General features: G+C 43.6%; 1 protein-coding gene across 1 annotated transcript in view; it reads right to left on the bottom strand.

Annotated features, from left to right (window-relative positions):
* Positions 1 to 24,955, bottom strand: part of TG (thyroglobulin) — a 1,030,738-nt gene that overhangs the window by 921,119 nt on the left and 84,664 nt on the right. Inside the window, exons 7-10 of the mRNA XM_069622147.1 lie at positions 22,796 to 22,939; positions 18,298 to 18,483; positions 7,393 to 8,487; positions 4,577 to 5,164 (exon numbers count right to left, since the gene is read on the bottom strand). Coding sequence (XP_069478248.1) covers positions 4,577 to 5,164; positions 7,393 to 8,487; positions 18,298 to 18,483; positions 22,796 to 22,939 — 2,013 coding nt within the window. The remainder of the gene's footprint in view (positions 1 to 4,576; positions 5,165 to 7,392; positions 8,488 to 18,297; positions 18,484 to 22,795; positions 22,940 to 24,955) is intronic.

Genomic DNA, 24,955 nt, shown 5'->3' with positions numbered 1-24,955 from the left:
CAGCACCCTTCATTACGGCAGTGCCAGGGTCGGAATGAGGACCCATATCTTTTTACTCAATCAGAGGAATAATGCCAATCCGCACCTTACCACACAAAACTATCACCATCATATTGCTACTTTATCAAAAACTGACTATGCCAACAGTATAGACCTTGGCATGCCAGATTATCTTGCTGAGAAATTTAAATGCCCCCAGAGCATTTAATAGCTCAACACTGGCAAACATTCAAAAACATAATCCACTTCAAAGCACTCTGCATCTACAACAGAGTTCTCTTGACCTGCAGAGCTAAATTCATCCAACCCAAGATAATCCAATACCAACCAAGAAGAACACTGAGAACCAGCAATGATGTTCCAACCCCAAGATAATCCAATACCAACCAAGAAGAACACTGAGAACCAGCAATGATGTTCCACCCCCAAGATAATCCAATACCAACCAAGAAGAACACTGAGAACCAGCAATGATGTTCCACCCCCAAGATAATCCAATACCAACCAAGAAGAACACTGAGAACCAGCAATGATGTTCCACTCCCAAGATAATCCAATACCAACCAAGAAGAACACTGAGAACCAGCAATGATGTTCCACCCCCAAGATAATCCAATACCAACCAAGAAGAACACTGAGAACCAGCAATGATGTTCCACCCCAAGATAATCCAATACCAACCAAGAAGAACACTGAGAACCAGCAATGATGTTCCACCAGAGGCGAGGCACAGCATCAAAAAGATATACCGAGGATCCCTTTTATGTTTGCGTCCCCCAAATAATCAGACCAGTTATTGGGGAAAATACTTCATTTATTATAGAGAGCCCCCAGGTGGGTGCACTCTCTGCAACGGACAGCGATAGACACCTGAATTCAGCTGATCTCGGGAACGGCATCAGGATTACATCACAACATCTCCTCACCCCCCCCCCACCATAGTTGAACAAGAAACAAAAAGTGGTAAATCAAAACAACATGTTGCAATATGTTGGGAAAGGGAGGAAAAGGGGGGGAAAGAAAACCAGAGTGGGAGACAAACACAGGAAAGCAGGGGAAAACACAAAATAAGTAGACATGTCATGAAAAAGGATACACTCTGTTTTAACCACAGTCCTTAAATGGTCTGCTCTCAGTCTGGGTGGTAGGATTACCACACTTGTGTTCCTTATTTCTCTAAAACATGGATGACTTAAAAGTCAATTGAAAATTTAAAAATACACATAGTCATTCTTGAAGTTCTGCCAAATTCTTATATTCCTAGATGACATCTCTCTTCCACGGTTGATATCACTACTCTCTGCATCAACTTGCGACGTGAGTATGCCGCGCTTTGCCCTATTAGTCTGTGTTACGCGGCAACCAGGCCCTACCGAGCACAGATACGGTGCTTAGCAACCTAGGATGCAGAAAAGTCACGCTTTCTGCAAACTCGAAAACCATCCCAAATAAGATGGCAAGCCGCCACGCCCAGCAAGGAATGGAAGGATGAACTAAAATAAACCTAAACACTCAAAGTTACGAGCTTTGAGAGCAAAGGTAGAACAAGTGTCTTGGCTGCACTGGGACTAACTGCCACAATGCAAAGTGGGCTGCCACCAAAAACCGTCGGTGCTTCCTAAATCTTTCACAACCCTCATAGGTTTAGAATATTTTGTAAATCCTTGTGATCAATTGCCAGTTTTCTGCGCAAGGTCCCCACTGGGAACACATAGCGAGCACTCACAAACTTGTTCATCCATCCTGGAGGCAATTTAGAATTTGGCACCCACCTCAAGGCTTCAAATAGGGAGACTCCTGTCACCTGATGAGGAGCAATTTCTATACTGGACCAAACATTCCATTATAGCACGTTCCCAATCACCACCAGAAAAAAATCGCAATTCTAATCACCTCCATCAGCGTCCTGTTAAACCTTTCCACTGTTGCATTCCCTTTTGGGTTATACAAGACTGTTGTGGAATACCCTATTCCACTATCTTCCAAAAACATTTTATCTTCTCTCGCCAAAAACTGTGGACCATTATCTGAAACTATTTTTCTAGAAAATCCCTCACTCCAAAACCCTGATTCTAGAAATTGTATAATTCTGCGTGAACTGATGTGCCTCACAATGCATACTTTCGTCCACTTGGACAACAAATCAATCAAAACAATCACATTGGCATTTTGGGTACCCCTGGCAGATATTGTCCGCAAAATATCTATAGCCACTACATCCCAAACCGAACTTGGTGGCTCCACAATTCTCATTGGTGGTACTTTGAGAAACCAGAAGTTGCCTCACCCACTAGTCCCTGGGGATCTGCAATCCAGGTGGGCAGGACACGGCCATCGTTTTTGATCCAGTTCCTGGGGGTGGACCAGTGCGGGAGGATCACCTGATTGAGGGGTCTTCGGGGAGTGGGAGTGGGAGTGGCTCACCCGATGGTGAGACGCGGTATCCCCTTGCCTGTAACACCTTTATCCCATCCTACCCGGTTGGATATTTAGGAAATCTACTCCCCCCTCCTTTTACAACCCAAACACTTTCTCACGGACAGCCCGCTACAAGGGAAAACAGACTAGCACCCGAGCAGTGTACCTAACATGTCCCAATGCTATGGTCAGGCAATTATCGACAATCACTCACACCTGATTTCCATTACACTTCCCCACATGGATAAAAGATCTAGCATGAGAGCAAACTCTGAGTGAGGCAGAGCACACGAGGAAACAACAGTTTTGTGATGGCAGCAGAGCAAGAGGAGAAAGACAGCAAAACCAAAGGGGATTGCAAGGAGGGAAATTCCAGTGACCTTTTCTACAAGGAACCAATACTTTTCAGAGACCTTGAGAACATAAAGTGTAAGACCAGGAAACCAGGCTGAACAATCCTGCATTGTGTGTCGGAGATACCCGGGGCCCTTCCGCATCAGTAATCAAGATGGGCAGAATCACCAGGCGCTGTGGTACTATCCTTGTCTCCAAGAACAAAGCAGCATCAGTTAAGTCAACAAAGTCGGTGAGTTCGGGATACCGATTTGAGACCGGTCTGTGTTGAAGCCAAGGTTGCAAGCAGCAACATTGTATGGCGAGTGCTGGAACGAACATTGTTAAAACCAGTGTGATAAGAGACGCGAGTGAAGTTAAACCACTGATGAGTGATTGAACTTAAAAGCAAGCTACAATACCTTTGACCGAGTGGTCCAGCAGCGGGTGGGTGCTCAAACAAAGGTCTCTGTAAGGTATCCAGCTGAGAAGTAATAACAGTAGATACATTTGGTCCGAGCCCGACGGAGGGAGACCAATTAAAAAAGAACGAATAAATGTGAATCAAAGTGGACCTGCTGCGGGTCAAGCAAAATCCTGCACACAGTCGAAAGTCTTCGTTTTTGATGAAAATAGAGAAAGTTTGCAAAAGTATGTGAATTTGGTCCGAGCACGGCAGAGGGAGACAAATTGAAGGCTTTGTGTTAAAGTGGGTCTGAGCCTGGTGGAAGGGCACAGGGGGTGAACAGAAAATCAAACGAGAATTTGTACTTGTGAAATCCTAAGAAGGAAGGAACTTTTATGTTTGTCATGTTGCATCAGGCCCTCTGAAATAAGAGACTTTGAAAGGGAAAGAGACTTTGGCATAGAAGGCCCTGATGTTGAAGTTTTCAACTGCATCCTCGTGCTAGAGAAGCCAGAGACTGTGCTAAGCTTGAGTGTGCTGCCTTGTCCCATGCTGAAAATGTGGGGAAGGGAAGCCAACGCATGTCACGCTAACCTCATAGGCCCGCAGAGAACCCAGCAAGTTTCTGGCAAACTCTTTCAGAATGTTGAACTCCGGGAGGAAATATATTAATAGTTCTTGCATGTTGCGAGGATAGTACAATCAGACCACAGAAATAAATGAAAAATGAGAGATCTGATATTCAAAAAGAGTGTCATATATAGGCCTGCCAGTTTTGACCCCACCCGTTGGAAGCAGTCAATAGCAAACTGCTAGCCCACATCCCCCCTGCAAAGGACCACAAGCAGCCTAAGGCATCTTTCTGCATTATTGGATTTCATCTGTGTGGTGTAGCTTGACCTATTGCTAAATTCAGGTATGTCTTTCTGTACAGGTCCATAGCATGGAATAAGCTGTCCATTCTAGTCTTTAGCCAGTACAGTGTGCTTCATCTACAACAAAGAGGCTTGAAATCAGTGGGTGCACATTTCATGGCCTGCTAAAATCAGCCAGTTCCATTGGGATATCCAACGTGAATACATTTACAGCCAATGGATCCAAATGAGAAATAGGTTTCATGCTGAGTGGTTATCCTGAAAGCCTGATAGGTGTGTAAGCTTAAGGGCCAGGGCTGTGCACCACTTCCTCAGAGCGTTCTTAATAAAGCTGCACTGATATGGACGATGACAGCAGTGAATTTACAATCCAACCTCCATATACACAATGTCCACAAAAGGGCCCATGCTGCCTGCCACACAACACGCCATACAGGGGTGGTGGAGACACATCCACAACCGACAGTAATATATAGAACAGACAATTGAAATGGAGGCAGAGGAAATAGGTGATATGTAAAGAACCAGCTCAGGGGGTACTTACATTTTGGAATTTTGTTTATCTCAGCTCTTGTTCCTTGAAGTTCTGTTCCGTTTTCATCAACACACCAACAACTACGAAGGTTAAAGTGACTGTAAGGTACAGCGAAATCACTGTAGGGTCCTGGGTAAAGACTCACACTGCCATTTATGAGCTTCCAGAAGATGTAGGGGTTCAGCAAAATATTTGTTGTTTCAGAGGTGAAGTTGCCTTCCAACACATATGAAGGAATCTCATCAAATGTAGCATACTTGGAAAAGAGTGGGAACACCTTCTGATGGCCAGAGGTATATAGCCGCCCAACAAAGACTGCAAAATCCTGCAAAGGTGACTTCTTATACTCCAGGACTGCATTCATAATATCTGTGAAAGGCACGTCTTGTCCCTCGTTATTGTTATTAACCCATGCATGATACCATTCAAAGGCTTGCTCGGTGGGTCCGTTGCACTGCACTCGTCTCCACGCTCCGCCAGCACTGCATTGTGGGATATACACACCGGAGAGTGGAGGAACGGCACCAGGGCTGGAGAGCAGCAGCTGAACTATCTTGAGAAAAGACTGGCCTGCTGTCAGCTGGCATGAGCTGGGGCCTAAAGAAATAGAGAGCATGTTACATTGATATATGCACTGATAAAGGCAGGCAGAAGAAGTGTGTCTGCCTAAGGTGAAGCTTGTTATCACTCTTCTACCGCAGGACAGCGTAGAAAAAATTCCTTTTGAATTTTTGGAAATTTGTTCAAACAAACTGTGTCATAGTAGGTCATTCAGATAGCTACCGGGATGATGGTAGCCATAGAGATGATCACTGTAGCCAATGGAACCTGACATACACATTAGTACCATCTAAAACAGAGTTGTCCACCTCCAGGCCTCGATGGCCAGAAGCATGTCGGATTTTCAGGATGGCCCGAGATATATTTGCATACAATCATTCTAAATGTATGCAAATGTACCTTATGAATATAAATGAGGGATATCCTGAAAATCCATCATATGTGTGGTCCTCGGGGACTGGAGTTGGACACTCCTGATCTAAAAGCATTCATTCAAGCTCAGAAGTGACATCTTGGATACATAAACTTTTCCATGTTTGCAGAATTTAATCATTATCTACCTTTTCCAGCTCTAAATAGTAGGCCCTGACGGTAAATGGGTTGGGTGTGTCAATGCTTGTGTGCGTGCCTGTCTGTCTGTCTGTCTACTAATGGGCCTATAGTTGCAGCAAGTTCCAATTTGTGAATAGCTTCTTGGAATTGTCTAAATGAAGTTGAAGTCGGTGCTATGGACCCTTTGCTGGCCTGTAACACCAATGAGATGCGCTGCTCCACAGGCCCAGCCTGGCACTGGAATACTGAAGCAATGTGCTTTTAACGTGCATAGTAGTCAGTTGGTATCGCGCATCATTTTATTTTCAAAGCATTGAAGTAATCATAATTGAATAATACCAATAGACTACATGTAAATATGTAAATTAGCCTTTAAATTGACTCCCATTGTCAGCCATTTTAGAATGAATATTTGCTATTCTTCATAAACTGTTACAAAGTAAGCAGGCTAGATTGCCATTGTTCCGCAAAGGTTACCTCCTTTTTGAAAGGAAACACAGGGCCACATTGTATCGCTGCAGTGCACGGTAGGAAAAATAACTGAAATTGGCATTTTGAACTAGGTCTATGTCACAGGCACACCCCTATTTGAGTCATACCATCTACTGCATAGTGCAGTGTTACGCTATTACAATATTTTCTTTTAGCCGGGGTTACCCAAGGTCCCGCTCCTGAATCTATTCTTGCTACTTGCCGATAGTTGCTAAAGAGTGGCAAAGATTCATTCTAAAATGGCTCAATTGGAAGGTTTGTGTTGGGGGCTAATTTAGAGTCTCATATAGATGATTTCTATTTTACAAGACGCTACTGATGAATACACCGGCCGTTGGGGTCGGGTCCCGCAAAGGGACCTCGTAGTAAGGTGGTGGGGCTTAACGGTCACCGGTAGCATTACCGGTGACTGTTAACCCTTACCGCCTTCCGTGTAATGAGGTCCTATATATACATAAATGTGTAAATAAATAATATATCACTGCCTTAGCTAATAAAAATCTCTTTGAAAAAAAAAAAAACAACAGTTTATGCAAGTGTGAAAAAGTGACATCAATTCCACAAGTCAGCAAGTGCTTAGAGACAGGTAGCTGAACAGTATTTCTTGCGCACACTAGAAAATACTGGTGCTAAGTTCAGCCTCAAAGCCTTCAAAGTACTACAGCTGCTGATTTATTCATGCAAAGTGAGTGAGTACATTAGCACTTCTTCTACTGCATCCCCAACTGAGGCATTGCTAGGTGGTGTGGGGGGGGGGTTGGCTGAAGAGGCTATAGCCCCTGGTCTTTTGGTTGTACACCCGGCTAGAAGCTCAGGGACTACAACCAAAAGGCTATAGCTAGCCCTGGATCCCATACGTCCCACCATTAGCGTAGCCCCTGATCTTTTCCAGACCTAGCAACACCCCAGATCCCCAAGATAACCAACACCGGCCCTATGCATCAAATCACCGAGTATGTATTGTTTGCATGTACCCGAGTGCAATGCCATAATTATGGCATGTGATCAATGAAGCTAAACCACATTTGTGGCGCATTTAGTGAAGAATGGCAGCTTTGCTTTATATTCATGTTACTTTGCTTATGCAGATAGCTACCCATGTGCAAGCCTAGTTTAAGATATCTTACATGTAGGCTACTCTACGTTAATATAGCGAGATTCTGCAACAAGGATGCGTAGACCGTAAAGCTGCAGTAATCACTACTTGCCCTACGACTCACATTGAATAGATTCTCCGGTCGTTCTTTCCGTTCCTGGAAGAGCTCGGCCCTCGGTATCAACACAGAAGCATTTCTTCCCGGCACATTGGACAGGGAGGAATTGTCCATCTGAGGTGCACGAGGGGACAAACATTTCAAAACCGGCGGGTTGGCTACGTTTCATGACTTTCAGTCTTTTTTGTGTCTTCTCACATTCAGTTGGACATTTTGGATGTTCTCCTTGGACCTTTGACCCCGGTAGTTGGTTTCCCAATGCATCCACACACCAGCATTCTCCGGCAAGGCACTGAACTTCCTCATACCTGCCATCTTTGTCACAGGCTGGCACAAAGATGGCCGATGACGTCTCAGCACATTCTCTTGACTCTAGAACGGCTTTGATAACATCATTTAAATCCACTCCAACGCTTTCAGGGACAGACGTGACATGCCGCATAAACATTAGAAATTCTTTGAGTTCCAGCAGTGAGGAGAGAACCGTCAATGTGTTTTGGTTTTCCTGCAAGTTGACCCTGCGGCCAAAATTGTCAAAAATGTTCTGATCCAAATTAAACAGTTCTTTTGAGAAACCAAGAGATTGTTTGGTCAAGTAAGAGTTGTCTTCTGAAGAAAATAGTTTTGCCAACTCTACAAAATTCCCTCCACTGTACCTTCCAGTGAGACCAACCTGCTGGAAAAATTGACTAAAATTAAATTTTCCTCTGGGACCAACTGAGTCTGTGAAGTTAAATCGACTGAGATTCTTCAAGAACTTCCCTCCAAACAGGTTTTGCTGGAATCTCTTTGGTTTCGATGTCAATTGAAGAGCAGTTTTTGCCAGTCGTCTAGATGGAAACAGCCCCTGGATTGCCTCAGACAGCAGTGGGATAAGCAAGGACTGGTTGACTTCCTGTCTTTGAGAGATCGAAGATAGAAGTCCAGATGTTGCAAAGAGCTCCTGGAGATAGGAGGAGCAGTATTTGGGGCTTCTTGTCTGTGACCCCATTATCTCACTTTGATCCTTGAACACACTCTGCTGCCGAAAGTAACCAGCAGGACCATAGAACAACCTTGATAGCGCCAGACGTCTTTCTGAAATACATCCGGTTCTTTCACCTGCACAAGATAAAGGAGAGCATGCAAGTGATTAACAACATTCTCAACGTAGAGTTATAATAAGCCATAACCATGAAAGTGAATACCTGCATTACTGCCTCACTTCAAGTCTAGAGTCGCTGATCCAATGAGCAGCGCAATCCAGTTGGCTTTCAGAATGACAAACATGTATGCAAATAATCATAAAATGCATTGTGGATATCCAGAAAGCCTTACTGGACTCTTCCCTGGGTAGAAAATAAGGCCTACTTTATGCTGCATCCCAAAGTCTTCGGGCACTTCAGACAACTCTTACATGATGCCTGGAGCCCGGTCCAACTAAACCTTTCTGACCAGTGGGAAAGAATAGATATGTGCCAAGGGTGTTTTGCCAGACTTGTATTTTTGGCCACTGTGCATTTTGCATGTGGAGGTGGGTCTCTGGCAGATGCAAATAAGCAAAGCATAAGCAACTACTAAGTAGAGCCCTGTCCCATCAATCTGAAATCTGTTTGGCATTTATTTGAGCCTTGCATCTCAAGATAATCTTGGGAAATCCACTTTAGGCATCAGATCTTCGAGGTCACTTGATATTACAACTGGATGCAGTGTCGTAAGGGAAGGATATACATATCACATTGAAATGATATTTAGGTTGGGTATCTCTACAGTTTTCAGCTGCTGTAAAGAAAATGATGTTCTATTTCAGGAGTTTAAAAAAACGGCCATTCCTCGCTGTTTCTTGACTCTTAATGGAGAGTCACTCACAACAGTATGGTCGACAAATATGGCCATGCCAGAACGGACTTCAGTAGAAAAGAGACAGGTCTCTTGCTCCATCCTAGGTAGCTATCTTATGTAGGTGGGAAGAGTGTCACACAGACTAGTCCATTGGACTGAGCAAAAGAAACCCCTCTCCCCACGTGGGCGAGGGTAAAAGGTAGTATTACTAAATACATGGATGAACCCAAGTGATGCAAACGTGTGAGAATGTACCTACACAGTTCGGCAGCAGAAAAATCATTTAATAAATAGTCCTGAAGTCTGAATACCGCCAGAGCAGACTCAGCCTTTTATCCTAGTCGATAAACCGAGTAACTCGGAGTTGGGTAAAAGGAACACATATTATTTCAGTGCAAACGTACAATAGAGTGTGTTGTGAGTTATCAAACTGCCACTATTAATATCATTCTTATTATGGAGGTGCTCCAAGACCCTCTGGGAAGGGCAAGTTCTGGACAAAAATCAAAACACAATAAATACACAAGGAGAATATTACAGGAATGCAAGGCGTGTCCCTAAAAGACTATCATTTGAGTTAAAGGCTACAATTGATATTGATATTTTATTTGTATCGCGTCCGTACACATGTGTTTCAGAGTGCGAAGAGGCAAGGGCGGGGAACACGGGAATACAAAAACAAAGATCTTACTAGGCCCAGTGACATTGAGAATGTGCAAGTGCATGGGAGAGAGAAAGGGGAAAGTGCATGGGAGGGGGGAGAAGTGAAATGTGCTGAGAAAAGGAAAATACAGCCAAATAATAAATAAATAAATAAATAATAAAAAGCAACAAACAGTGATACTGCAGTCAGCAAGTGGCAAGTGCTAGGTATAAGGCAACAGACACGTTGTGTCTGATAAGTGCAGAAAAAATGGGGGCCCAATGGTTACAGATTCAGACCCCAGTGCAAGGGATTGCCAGGAGGCAGTGCGGGTGGGTGGCAGGGTGAGCAGGTACCTGGGCCTGAAAGTCAGAGGGTAAGTCAGGTGCACAGTGCCAAGAGAGAGCAGATCAGCAGGGTAGAGGAGGAGCGAAGGCAGAAACAAAGAGGAAGGTCTTGAGATGGTTCCGGAACCAGAGATGGGTCTCCTCAAGTTTCAGAGTGCAGGGAGGCTGTTCCAGAGGGAGGCCCCAGCTGAAGACAGAGATCTACCCCCAGCTTGTTTCTTTGAAAAACGACTGACCCTGAGGGAGTTAGAGGTAAAGGAGCGAAGAGCTCGAGACTGGAGGTATTTACAGAGGGACAGATATTTTGGACCCAGGCCCCAGAAAGCCTTGTAGACAATGCAGAGGGGTTTGAATTTAATCCTTGCAGCCACTGGAAGCCAATGGAGAGATTTCAGGGCTGGAGAGATACGATCCGAGGGTTTGAGGCCAAAGACAAGTCCTGCAGTCCTGTTCTGGATAAGTTGCAAAGGGCGGAGAGTAGAAGCAGGTTGATTTAGAAAGAGGGTGTTACAATAATCCAGCCTAGAGAGAACCAGGGCTCGAGAGGAATTAGCCCATGGATGCAGTTTTAATGTTAACTGGGTGTCCCATGTGCAATTTCTAAAATATTATAATTTTAAATGTAATCAACAAAACAGAACTGAAAATCTATTGCTACCCTCCCCCTCCTGGTTTCTTGCTATCTTGCTAAACTGCAGAGCTCTCAGTGTTTTTCAAAATCTACAGCCCTTCAAAAAAGCCTTGCATTTTGGACTGCAAATAACGTGAATGACATCTGCTACTCTTAACTGCTACCTGGAATGCCACAAATAGATGTGCACATTACTCTAATCTGCTCCCTTTTAGTCTTAGTTTGAATTAAAAAGAAAAAGGTTTAATGTTTTGAAAATAATTGTCTACATAATATAAGTATATATCAATGCAAAGGGTTGAGGGAATAAAAGGAGTGTGCTTTATATTCTCTACCACAGTCATATTTTTAAAAGCAATGTTTTCCGAGGTCCTTCTGGTACAAGTTTCCAAGGCAGATAATTCTTCACTCTCCGGCCTATACTTCAGAAGGGACCTAAAGATCCTATTCTTCAAATAAGATCTCTCCAATAAGTGATTGCTGCCCTCAAACCCAGTTTCCATCCTCCCTTACTCCCCCTGCCCAGCCCAGATCCTCTGCTACCCCTGCTCCCTACTTGTAGCCCCTGGGTGTGCCTCCTTTGTGTAGTGCTCCATTACTTCCCAGGTAGGCTTTCATTCCCTGCCCACCCCTACTCCCTACTTGCAGCCCATGGGTGGGTGGGTCTCCTTTGTGTAGCGCTCCATTGCTTCCCAGGTAGGTTTGCATTCCCTGCCAATCCCAGATCCTCTGCTACCCCTGCTCCGTACCTGTAGCCCCTGGATGGGTGCGTCTCCTTTGTGTAGGGCTCCATTGCTTCACATGAGGCTTGCATATTATGAATCCCATATATGCATGCTTACATATATTTTTGCAAGCCATTGATGTAGTCCTACTTTAGATATATCTGTTGCCTTCAGACCCACCTCACCCATAGAAGTGAAAGCAGAGGAATCACACAGGCTGTAGTCCTGTAGTGCTAGCGGTTCATGAGCACAGTCAGTTCTCTCCTACATCTCAGCGTCTATGGCACAATCTACACACAAAGTCCAAAGGAAAAAAATTGGACACAACTCCTATCCTGATACCTAATTCAGATGCTTTTTCAAAACTCTTCTTTTCTAAAAAAAAATTTTAAAAAATCATGGCAACATAAAGAGATAAGATATGAGATGCGGATCTCTTAGAATGAACCAGACATGATATCGAAATGGACCATGAGGCTAGAAACCAGTCTCACTCTACTCCAACATCAAAACCAGACGATGATAACGATTCATGGAGTAAGATTGCCTTACTCAAAAAATGGAACATGAAGACTCCTTCATCAATGGCTCTCGGCGCTCCGAAACAAATACCGGGTCCAAAGATCTCAACACAAACTGCATCAACATTTGAAGGTCATATAGCCCCAGACAACTCAAGTGTCTTTACGGAATCAACTACAGTTCCCAAAACAGCAACACTAGATAATGCCTACGAAAGTAATGAAGAAACGGTGACTCCAGGCTGTCCTAAACATGCCACTCTTCAGGAACAGATCAAGGAGAGTAAGGGAGGAGAGTAAGTAAGGAACAGAAGGAATTCAAAGTCTCCAAACACTGTTTGAATAAGGAGATCATCAAGGAAGCTGACCCAAAACTAGGAAGAGACACAGTGAACCAAGAGTCCCAAACCATCCCACTGGTTACAAAGTCTCAGAGAAAATCCAGTAGATATAATGAGACAGTCGTAGAAGTAGGAATCGACAATCCTAATAAAAAAACATATTTATTTTCCATCATGTCAACCTTAACCATTGCTCTGGCTCCCTTCACTAAGCTGTATGAAGCCCTCAACGATAAATTAAAAGATCAGTTAACAACAATAGTCGCCTACACACAAACAAGACTAACCTTACTGCAATGCTACATAATGGCAAAAGAAAGTATGAGACCATCAACAAGTTAAGCCACTTCGCAAACACAGGATCCAAAAAACCTAGTACTAATTACAGTTCAGACACAAACTGAACATAACATCCCCAAATAATTTCTATTTACTGGAACAACACCTGTGAGGCCTCTCTTCAACTCACAAATCACCCCCCAACAGTCGACCCAGACTCTTGACACAAAGAAGTGTTCTCAAGCACAAAATCCCTTGTGAAGATCGTGGAAGTAAGATCACAAAACATGCATCCATATCAAGTAACAAACAAAGGAACCTACGCAAAGTCAAGGAATCCCAGCTCTGTGTCTAGAAGCCATACGCAAATCACAGATAAACGGGATACAAAGACCGGCAACATTCATAAAAAGAGACCTGCCCCAAGATAGAGATCCAAAATTCATGCAACTTTTAGTTCAACAAGCCCGCAGACATCGAGAAGGTCCTCTCACCATTACAGTCCTAGAAAAAACAGCAGAGGCAAACAAGACAAAATGTACAGAACCCAAAGATCACAAAGTCTGCCGAAATGAAGAAAGCGTTCTCATCATCACAGTCCTAGAGACAACGGAAGAGGCAGAGAAAAAATAAGAACAAGGATGACAAGATCAGACAGAACTACGAAAACTTGCATGTTCTTACTAGAACGCATATTGAAAGATGACAATTCCATCATTCTAAATAGGAAGACCATCTTGGCTCTTCTTCATCATATTCCTTCACTGAAATCCATCTCTATGGATGAGATAACTACTGTGGAATTCCCGGACGCTGACTCAATGGACTGCGTCTATCTTCATATCGAATTGTCAGCAACAAAGAAACTGCTCTTCGAGGCCAGAAGCAAACTAAGAGCATTGGGCTACGACCTAGCAGAATGCAAAGGTCCCAAACGGGAAAGATCCAAGAACAGACAGACCTCAATTCTAACCAACAACTCGACCCATCAGAGACCCAGGATACATGAAAAAAAGAAGGAGGGATCGACATCACGTCAAAGAACTAGAGACAACAGTAACAGTACCTACAAACAACAAAGTCATGGACACAGAGTTTATAGACACGTGACACTGGACACGAGTAATTACACCTCAAGGCGTCCGGAAAAAAAGGCAAAGACCATAGAATGTCTATAGACAGGCTGACAGAAAAGAAATCAAATACCAGGACGACTCGCCATGACCGACATGCAGGGGTACCCCGGATCCTCCTACTCTAAAGCCAAGAAAAAGATCTGGGGAGAACTTGTTGGAGAACGAGCGGGTGCTGACAGGCCCACAGAAAAACTGGAACATAACAATCGACCAGGACAAATCGAAGAACAGATACCTTGAGTCAACGAAAGTTCTCAAACAAAAGCAGGTAGAGAAAGAACTGAGACGTTGGGCCTGGTTCCCCACAGCCTTAGCGGAAAAAACAGATCCAAGCAACGAACAGCCTCTTCGTGAAAATGACATCACAAAATTGGCTAATGTAAGCACTGCTAAACTCCTGACTCTAGGATCATGGAATACCAGAGGTTTCTCGCACCTAGTGAACAACTCAGGCACAAACCTAGGGACTTTTGATCTTCTCTGTCTCCGGGAAACCTGATTAACGAAAAAACCTTTGGCCGGTGGTTTTGATATAGCCTTCTCGCCAGCGCTACAAGGACCACTGGGAAGACCACGGGCAGCGCTAATTACAGCCATCAGGATAGGTCCAGACCCCCATCTGGAAAAACGCCTAAAGAACGACCCTCATATATTAGCAACGCTAATCAGCTGGCCACCAATGCAATCCTCTAAGAGCAAGACTGAAGGAAACACCTACCTGGTGATCAACACTTATTGGAATCCCAAAGAACTACCATCGATACCTTCATTGCCAAGATAGAAGCAATCCTGGATGGTGCCGCACAAGTTCACAAAACTGACCACACCCTCATATGCGGCGACCTGAACTTCAAAATCGTTTGGAAAAGAAGGGAAGTTATTTCAGATAAAAACTGTTTCAGTTAGAGGCAGGAAGTGGGAAGCATCCATGGAATCTTGTGATATGCATAACCTTCACTTATTGAACTGGAGATCCCAACTTGGGAATTAGCAGGACACCTGCTACTATGGATCATGTATATGTTTCACGAGAACTACTGGCAAAGGTCACAACTTCGAGGTAACTCGTACTTTGAACAGTGATCATAATCTCTTGAGGACGAGTTGGGAAACGGGAATTTCCCCAAATCTCCCCACAAATGTTGTCTAACCTGGTAAATAACAGAGGAACTCGATTGTGGCTTAAACCATCAGCAATCAAGGGTATCATCGACAGATATCGCCAGGCAAAGGAGTCGGACGAGACAAGTAATTCGTGGGCAATAACAGACTACTGTCCTTTGCTGATTCCGTACCAAGTGGTATCATCTGCTCATAAAGTGAGCAAGAAGTTCCATCATCGAGACAATCCAATCTTGAAAGCAAAAAGACTGGTAATGAGGAGAGCAATAAGGAAATAAAAACGATTCCCCTCAACATCTAATAGCAAAGAAGCTGTCACAGCCATCGAGATCTATAAAAATTGGCTGAAGGGTTACCAAATCTCATTGTACCAAGAAGACGCAGAATGTATGTTAAGAACACTCTCTCAGTGGTAAGCAACCAAAAGCATTCTGGTCACTAATTTCAACAGGAGGAAGACAAATCCAAGATTCTCTAGCCAGCAGCGTGAACGAAAAAGATTGGATTTCGTACTTCTCTGATCTATTCGGCACACTGCCTTTCGCAATGCTGGATTCAAAAAGTGACAGTGAGAGGTGGAACATGAAACTCGATAAAACAATAATCGAAAAAAAAAACAACAAGCTAAAATCATTGCGAGCGCCAGGGCCGGATGGGCTCTCTAACTTGGATTTAAAAACAAACCCCGGCCCATGGTCCTTGCTAGTTGCAGAAATATTTAGAACCTGCTCGGATTCACGCTCGATACCATCTTCATGGAAAACAGCAAACGTTGTCCCAATTTATAAAAATGGGGAGAAAGGGGACCCAAACAACTATCGCCCGAAAGCGCTTTTAGACTGTATCTGCAAAATCTTTGGGCCCTTTAGTCTTGGACAAATTTAAGCTATGGGTGAAATCATCGGAACGACTAGACCCTTTTGAAACAGGATTCACTAAAAATATTGGATCTTGCAACGACAGCAAACATAATGATCATTAGCATCCTCAAGGCAAAAGACCTAGAAGGTTTCCCACGGCTACTCTTGGCTTTCATCGATGTTTCAATCTATGGGGAAAAGTTGCCAATTGGAACTACCTGGAATCCTTGTTGGCCCCGATTAAAGAACTTTAGTCAGATACTTCCATGAGAGTTTGTCTCAACACTGCTGGTCTCCTTTCAAAGAACCTCTACACCTATTGAGGTGTAAAACAAGGCTGCTCTCTGGCTCCTGCGTGTTACAACACCTATACAGGGGATTACCAATACGCGGAAAAAAACATCAAGGCCTTCCCTCCTACATTGGGGACGGAAAAAATCAGCAGGCTGTTGTATGCAGACGATATCATTTTAATTGATCAAACAATCATAGGGTTGAAAAGAAAATTAGACAATTTACAGGAGTATCTGAAACTCAACAACTTAGAGATCAACAGCAAAAAAACAAAGTGATGAGTCTGGAATAAATAACAAGATGAAAAGACAAAGACAGTTGGGTTCTAGTGAAAGAACGTCTAAAAAAAGTTAAAACTTTCAGGTACTTGGGGATTACCATCAGCAACAATGCTCAAGAATTACCAATGCAAAAAACTTTGAAACTCAAAACAAAAAGCCTGACAAACCAGACGATTATGCTGGATAGAAGGTGCAGTCCTTTTACCTTAAAGGTAGCATTGACCTTCTATAAATCCAAAGTGGTCCCAGCATTAGTTTACGGAGCCGAAGCCATGCCAGCGATCCCGCAAACTATCTGGAATAAACTAGAAGGCTCACTTTGGAGGAAACAGTTGCGTCTTCCCCCTCCACACCGGTGGCACTTATTCGAAGAGAGCTAAATCTGACATCACGTAAAGGCACCGTGGACCTTAATGGTCTGATGTTGTACAGGAAAACTCGATCATCAGACCAAAAATTTCACTTACTCATTCAGGAAGAGATGAACAAAAGATCAAACAAAATGTTAGCAAATTGAGCAAACAAAAACTCTACTCTCCTTGAAGAAATTGGAAGCACGGAGGAAGAACTTCTGAAAAATCTGACAAAAACCGCCAAAAAACTCAAAGAAAAGAATTGGTGCAACACCTTAGAGAAGGCCTTGAGCCACAAGCACTCAAAACATCTACTGGTAAATTCCCAAAAACTGAACGAACCCATAAACTATTTGGTAAAATTTCCAAGTAAAAGGACATGATCAACTTTCCTGAGAGCCAGTTTAAATACCCTGAAAACCAACGAGACATTGCGAATTAGAAATAATACCAAAGAAAACTTGTGCTGCATTTGCACTGATCCAAATGCAGTTGAAACCTTAAAACGCCTCATTTTAACGTGTACGGGCCTATCGACTAACAGAAGGACATATTTAGGCCACCTTTATACTAACTTTTGTCATCTGGATGAAGACTATTGGTGGTCATACCTTATGAATGGGGCAAACAGAAAACCAACGGTCGCTGTTGCGAATTTTCTGGAGAGCCTTTATTTGGACAAAATTTGTACTACAAAGAATGAATGAACAGTAGAAACAGACAACCTATGAAAGAAAGAAAGCAAGAAAGAAACAAAGAAAGCAAGAAAGAAAGAAAGAAAGAAAGAAAGAAAGAAAGAAAGAAAGAAAGAAAGAAAGAAAGAAAGAAAGAAAGAAAGAAAGAAAGAAGAAGAAAGCAAACTCATGGCACTAAAGAGAGACTTTATTTTTGTAAAAGCTGGTAAAACACAGCTAAACAAATAAAAAAAATGAAAAAAGTCTCTCTTGCCTTCTTTTCGGCCTCAACCCTCCCGCGCGCCGTGCTCTTTTTGCCATTGCTTTTGGTGGACTTTTCTAGGGGTGCCGGGATTAAAATGCATATATTGCACATATTTATTTAACCTTCTTCAGCAAACAAGTAACTTCCCAGGTACCACTTATGCAACATGATTGCAATAAAGAAATTACAATATTCAAGTTTTCATATTGTAGTTAAATATCTCGCAGTGAAATTCAATGTGATTTGTATTTGAAACCAATCATGGTGAAAATACATACTGAAAACACCCCAACTCTGATTGCAAGTTTATAAAGGCCCCTTTAAGTATGCCATTTAGCGTTTGAGGAGGTTATATAAAATTAAAGAAAGATGGGTGTGTATTGTTCGAAAAAAGCAATAAATCACCCTCCTAAGCTAGTATAAACTCAAGAGTTTCTGGTGGGGACATTGTCAGTTTAAATTTTATGACTAATCACAAATAAATGCATGTGTGCGAGTGTTCACTCACTTTGATATGAGTGCCACCTGGTTGTTTGTGTAAAGGGACCTAAAAACTAAAGATAGGGCTACAAATAGCACTCGGAGGACTGTGGAAAGCATTGCTTCTGCGGCACGTACCGCAGCTGGGTGGCTCCCCCGTTTTCCTTGTTCCCAAGATTTCACGTCCTTTGGGATCCACACACCAGCATTGATCTCCCAACTGGCACTGTCGCTGCAGATACTCGCCACCTTCATCGCACGATGGCACAAAGACGTCCTTAAACTGAGCTGCTGTGAACCTCTCGATTTCACACTTAGATGGACCTGTGAGAATCACAAATGGAATGATTGTTATCTTTGGGACCAGTTCATTAGGGGAAGGAAAGCACCCAGAGTGGACATAAAACATTCCAATTCTGTTCATTGTGTGATGTCATAAATATTTATGCAGGGTTGGGTTGCTGTCTGGAGCGGTCCTCAAAATATTGCATAGGATTCTCATGCTTTAACCCTGCCTTCTCCTGTGGTTTTGTTGCTACTTTACTGTCAGGTAAGTCAGAGGATATCGAACATCACAAAGATTAAAAACCATTCCAGGTGGATACCTAAAACGACCTAACCCTACCTAACGGAAAAGACAGACTTAAGGTAAGCAGTCTAACGATGATGCTAATTCTGTCAATGACATCACTTCCTTGCAGGTGTTTCAGAATTACAGGGAAATTGTAATGTAAGATACAATAGCTGACTCGAGTAGGCATGTCTAGCTCTTAGACATACCAAACCCAATGACAGAGTTATAACCACAGAGCCTCGGGAGAAACGCAATGGCACTCGGCAAGATGATCTAGCAAGTTAAGTGCTTGCCCCAGACATCTGTGCTGTGCCTGCAGGATACAGATTTCAAACCATGCAGGGCAGACTCAGCTCCTCATCCTTCTGAGATGCTAAATTGGGTGCAGTTAAAATGGGTCATTAAAAAAACACATCTTATCGTATAGCTTAGAAGTGGAGGAATCTGTCAAGGAGCGCTATATAGAAATGTTTTTATCATCATTACTATAATTAAAGGAGTGTCACTGACTAGTTAAGGAGCTCACAATCAAAACTTGGAAGTGATGGAAACTAGCTTTGATCAATTGGACTCAAAATATTAATTCAATGGGGCTCATTACGAGTCACCCGTAGTGAATTACCAGCGCCCGACTTGCCGGAATTACCGGGGCATTACAGGCCCGATGGTCCGGTAAATCCGACGCCGGCAATTCTGTAAATAGGACTCCAAAGGAATGGGGACCGCGGAAACACCGGCACCAAGTCGTAATGGTGCCAGCGTTTCCGTACATCTCTGCGGGCGGGCACTCGCCCGCAGAACTCGTAGTTTGGCAGTCCCGAAAACGGTGCCGGTACGGTTCTACCTGCACCGTTAATTCTGGACCGGCAAACTTGTAATGAGGACCAATGTCCTGAAATAACACTACGGGAATACTTTAAGACTATTCAATATTATAGCACTATAGAATGATGGTGGGGTAATTATTGTGGAATAATGGCCCGCCACCAATTTATGGCCCGAGGAGAGGACAAAAGGCCATAATTTGGGAAGGGTCACTATCCTAAACGCATAATGGTAGTAGAAATACGTTTTTGGGAGCTTTCAAATGGAATTTAAAAAAGGAAGTTAATAATGAGAAAGTAAATTGTCAAACAGAGTTAGGAAATTAAATTTACTTTGATTTTGTAGTATTCAAATAATAAGCTTGTCTTCATAAGTAATGTCTGCACTCTGAACATTCTGATTGGCTGAGAGAAGGTCCATAGCAATGTCCATGTGCTAATACAATATGCCCGCCCCCTTCCAGCCTTCCCATGAGCCCTCACTTGGATTGAGCTCCTCTGAGACCGGCATGCGTTATGCACCATCGATTCTGTGAGGCCTATCAATGTCTGTAAAGCAGGTTTTCCGTCCTATTATAAGGTTAATTTATTTAGGTAAACCATCTCACTGCCTCCATGGTGGACCACACAGCATGCTGATTGACTACTCAGTGAGTACAGTATGCCTATACACGTCTTTTAAGGTTGTGTGTACATTCGGCACTGAGAATGTGCACCCCTTAGACATGGCGCTCCCTCCCAGCCTCTCTTCCAAATGTTCATCAATCAGACAGCAGTGGAGTCACAAACATCAAAACCATGTAACCTCACATCCACAAACTGAAGCTGTCCGAATGAGACTATATGGCTCATGGTTACACATACGTGAATGCTGGGGTGAGGGTTAGGATATATGAAATGAGCAGCAAGCACTGTTTGCAATAAGAACTTATTCATTTAGTCATACCACCCTTTTATCACAGAAAGTGGTGTGAGGTATAAAGAACTGTGATCAGAGACAGCTTACTATGTTAGTGCAATGGAATATATTTTCTTTTTGAATAGTTTCTATTGAAAGAGTTCACACTGATTAAAAACAATGATCTCTTCCTTCTGTGGTTCCACACAAGCGGTATCGAGTCAGAAAAATGATTTGCAAAACACTGAGGTCGACAACAATGAATTCGTTTATTCAAATTTTTGTGGGAGCTTTGCACATTTGTTGGGGGGGGTTGCGTTATGGTGATGAAAGGTTATTTATAATGCGCTTAATACCCAGAGGTTTCTAGGCACAGACCCGGGGATCGAACCTGTGTTGCTCTGTATTGCTCTGTGTCGTCTTGCTTCCAAGGCGAGCACGTTGCCCCTGAGCTATTCTCCCGAGACAGTGGGGGATGTGAAGGTCGTGGGGGGTCTCCCACCGCATTTAAATATAAAAAAAGTGCAGAGAAAAATGTTATTTTCGTTATTATAACGTAGATACCATAAAAGCTCTGCCAATGCCCAAGCACCCCCCACAGAGCTCATCCATGCACCCCTCTCCTCCCTCATATGGACAATATGCCCTCAGTGTGATAGTGGCATCCCTGCAGGACAAGCCTGGTGACCAGTATGTCTCTGAATACCAGGCTGGTCCCCTCCTCACGGGATGCTTCTGTCGCTGCGGCTCTCATTCTACTTTTACCCCCCAAAAAAGCACAGCAAAGGCTTTAGCAAGCACGCACCTGACAACAAAACTTTCACCCAGAGAGAGTGAGCGAGAGACAGAGGCCTGGAGCGAGACAGGGGAAAACAGAAGGAGAGGGAGAAAGAGAGGTGTACACACACAGAGAATGAGGGGGCCGAAAAAGAGAGTGGGAAGAGAGAGCCCTGGGGCTGCGCATACATAGGGTGCGGGGCTGCGCATGCCATGTCATGCAGACACAGATAACAATACCACATTGTATATCACTCTTCCAAGTGTTGTAAGAATAAGTGTCCTTACTCAACTAAATGGGGCTTAATTTATCAACATCAAATGCAAACATAGGGATTCCAACAGATGGCTGCAGGCTGCAGACAGATCTTTATAATCAAGCACTCAAGTCACTGGACTGCGCTACAGGGGAGGACATCAGCGAGCAGCAGTCGGTACGAAGTGCCGTCGGTGTGCAAGGAAAACGATCATCGCTGCTTGGGGATCTGGGTGGGGCATGTTCTTCCTGCTGCTCCTGGGTGTAAACCCAAGGTCTTTCATGCCAGGCCGCATGGGAGGATTTCAGCAAAGGGGCAAGAGAGACTGGAGGGGAGCTTTCTACCTGGTTCCCTCAAAGGGTCCCTTTGATTTACAGAAGTGCAGCTTCAAACTTTTTTTAAGCACCCGCCCGGGTGTCCAAATTACCATAGTGCCTATAGGTCAAAATAAGCAAGTTGGCCCTTTTAGACCAGTCTTGCTAATTCCATAAATGGGAAACAGAGGCGTGTTGGATCCAGACGGCGACCAATCAGAAGATCAGTGTATATGCAACAGCCTGGGATGTGCCTCCATATTCTACGGATGCTTTGCTCCACTCTTATGTGTCACAGAGCCAGGATTTCCCAAATGGACAATGCCCATTTAAAGAAGTGGGAGTGTTATAAAGTACCTGGACAGCATTACCCTTGGTGTACCAGGATCCCGGTTTTCTTCAGGTGTCTGTGTGACGCATAGTAGTACTGGTGGTTGGGGCCTGATTATATTTCTGCCAGAAGGCCTGTCATTCAATAAAGAAAAGGTGTACAGTCTGAGGAAAAGAAGAAGGAGGAGGAGGAGGAGGAGAAGGAGATGGAGAAGGGGAAGAAGAAGAAGAAGAAGAAGAAGAAGAAGAAGAAGAAGAAGAAGAAGAAGAAGAAGAAGAAGAAGAAGAAGAAGAAGAAGAAGAAGAAGAAGAAGAAGAAGAAGAAGAAGAAGAAGAAGAAGAAGAAGGAGAAGAGGAAGGAGAAGAGGAAGGAGAAGAGGAAGGAGAAGAAGAAGAAGAAGAAGAAGAAGAAGAAGAAGAAGAAGAAGAAGAAGAAGAAGAAGAAGAAGAAGAAGAAGAAGAAGGAGAAGGAGAAGAAGAAGGAGAAGAGGAAGGAGAAGAGGAAGGAGAAGAAGAAGAAGAATAAGAAGAAGAAGAAGAAACAGAAGAATGAAGCAGAAGAAGAAGAAGAAGAAGAAGTTATCTTTGAGCTCTGGACAACATCTTAATCAATTGTACTCCCACAAGTACCTCATGTGTCGTGTGTTATCCTTGTTACTCACATCTGAATCTTCCAGAGATGATCAGTTGCACGCCCAGGAACCGCCTCTGCAGGATACGATACATGATTGTGTCAGTGAATGAAGGGGGTGGATCTAGTCCAGCAGCAACAGTGTCATAAACTTCATCCAATAACAACTCCAAACCTGAGGGACAAAGGTGAAACTTTACACATGGGTAAAAGAACAGAGCAAATCATGGAATGTTTCATCTGAGAATACTTGTGGGTAGGGGTACACTCATTTTCCTTTGATCCTCCTTGGTGTCCCTGGTTAACCTTCCATGGTAATGCTGGAAATGAAAACCATATACTCCAGGATCTCAACATCAGCTGAGAAGGATGGGTGTGAGTTAAGGGAGAACGAGGAGACTAGGCCTGGAAGTGCAGGGAGAGTTCAGGGTTCATTGCTACATGCAACTAGAGGTAACATGCAAGTGGAGATGCACATGGCTGAAAGGTACTGCATGTCAGAAAGCAACCATGTCCCAACCACATTAGTACTGACACTTTGAAACACATTCTCATACCACCTCTTTGCATATGATACTCAAATCTTCTTCTCTTTCCCTGCTCTTGCTATATCTACACGCCTTTCCGAATGCCTCACAGCAATCCTTGAAGACGAAAATCATCTACCTCTCCTTCTCTCGCTTACCTCATTTCACTCTGACCTTCACTCCCCCTCCACAAAGGCTCACAACCTTGGGATTCTTTCTGACAGTGGTCTCAATCTTCATCACTTTATTACTGCTCCCTCTACTGCTGGCAGGATTAACCTATTACACATTAGGTAAATCTGCTCTCTCCACACTTGCACTCTTTTAATTAACATCCTAACTGTAGCACGCAGTCGCCTTGATTACTGTGTTAGTCTCCTACTCTACTCCCCCCAAGATTCTTTCTCCCAAACTCAACTTCACCACATGGACCTTCTATAATGTCCCCCCGCTGGTCTCCCACTGTCGTGCAAGGTCTCCAGGGCCTTTGACTCATCATGCAAAAGCCACTCTAGCCCCCGACTTAATCACTCCTTCTCCGGCCACCTGGCTCATTCTATTTCATTTGCCCGTTCACCATCCTGGCACCTCACCACTGCAATGCAGTACTGAAGGAGCAGCTCCAATCTCCAAACTCGCTCAAATCCTTTAACAGAGCTACATACAGTGCCTGTGCTGTTTGACAGTCCCGCCCACACCTGCACGCCTTCCCCTTGCCTAATGCAAGACGACTAGACCAACAGGTGCCCCCTCACCACTTTCCCAGCTTGCACATGTCAGGCAAGGGGGCAGGAACCGGGGTGCAACAGGAGTCCCCACTTAGTGATAGCAGATTGGCCATCTTCATTAGATAACCCACGACAGCTTGGAAAGGTAAGAAGTATGAATGTCAAACTAGAAATTATGTTGTGCCTCCTATTGCTATGAATATATGTATATTGGCCTACGCCAAGCTGCTAACAAGCTGCTTATAAACTACATGTGAATAAACTCGCATTGCAAGGTCCTGACCTTAGAAACCATGTAAACTGTCATTTTGGGTCAAGTCGCCATTTTAGGTTTTCTTGCTCTATAAAGTCACCATGTGAGCTAAAATGGTAGCCTATGTTATTCAGAACAGAACTCGATTGTCATGACCTCTGTACAGCTAATGTATAACTTGCCTGCAGGCCACTTGTTAGGGTCATGAGCTGAGACCTTGTCCTTCTGCTGACCTGTGTGCAATGGATTACCTGTATCACCGAAACTGATCTATAATTGAATGAGAACACCTGCTTAACTATATTGTATAAATTAAGTCCTGCATTGTAATGTTAGGCCTAGAGCATACATTATTACCATTTCTTCTTGTTAATGTATAAATCTAAGATGAACTAGATTTGACCTGGCAAGGGACCCTAGAGCAGTAACTTATTTATGGAATGGTTAACCCAAAGGAGGGCTGAACAGCAGGCTTGAAATGTATAAAAGCCTGACTGTTTCAATGAATATTTGCACTCACTGAGCACACCGAACCACGCCGGAGTTCGCTGTGTTGTACTGAGGGTCGATAGCTATCTGAATTTTGTTCTGTTCTTTTGTAGCTGGATTCAGTATAAAATAAAGTACTTTGTATGTTCCTTTGTAACCTGTATTTGGTGTGTTTCCTTTTTGGTTACCCTGCC

Source organism: Ambystoma mexicanum, chromosome 5q, assembly GCF_040938575.1.
Source record: "Ambystoma mexicanum isolate Mex_15411 chromosome 5q, UKY_AmexF1_1, whole genome shotgun sequence".
Taxonomy (NCBI): Eukaryota; Metazoa; Chordata; class Amphibia; order Caudata; family Ambystomatidae; genus Ambystoma; species Ambystoma mexicanum.
This window is presented reverse-complemented; position numbering and strand designations above follow the sequence as displayed.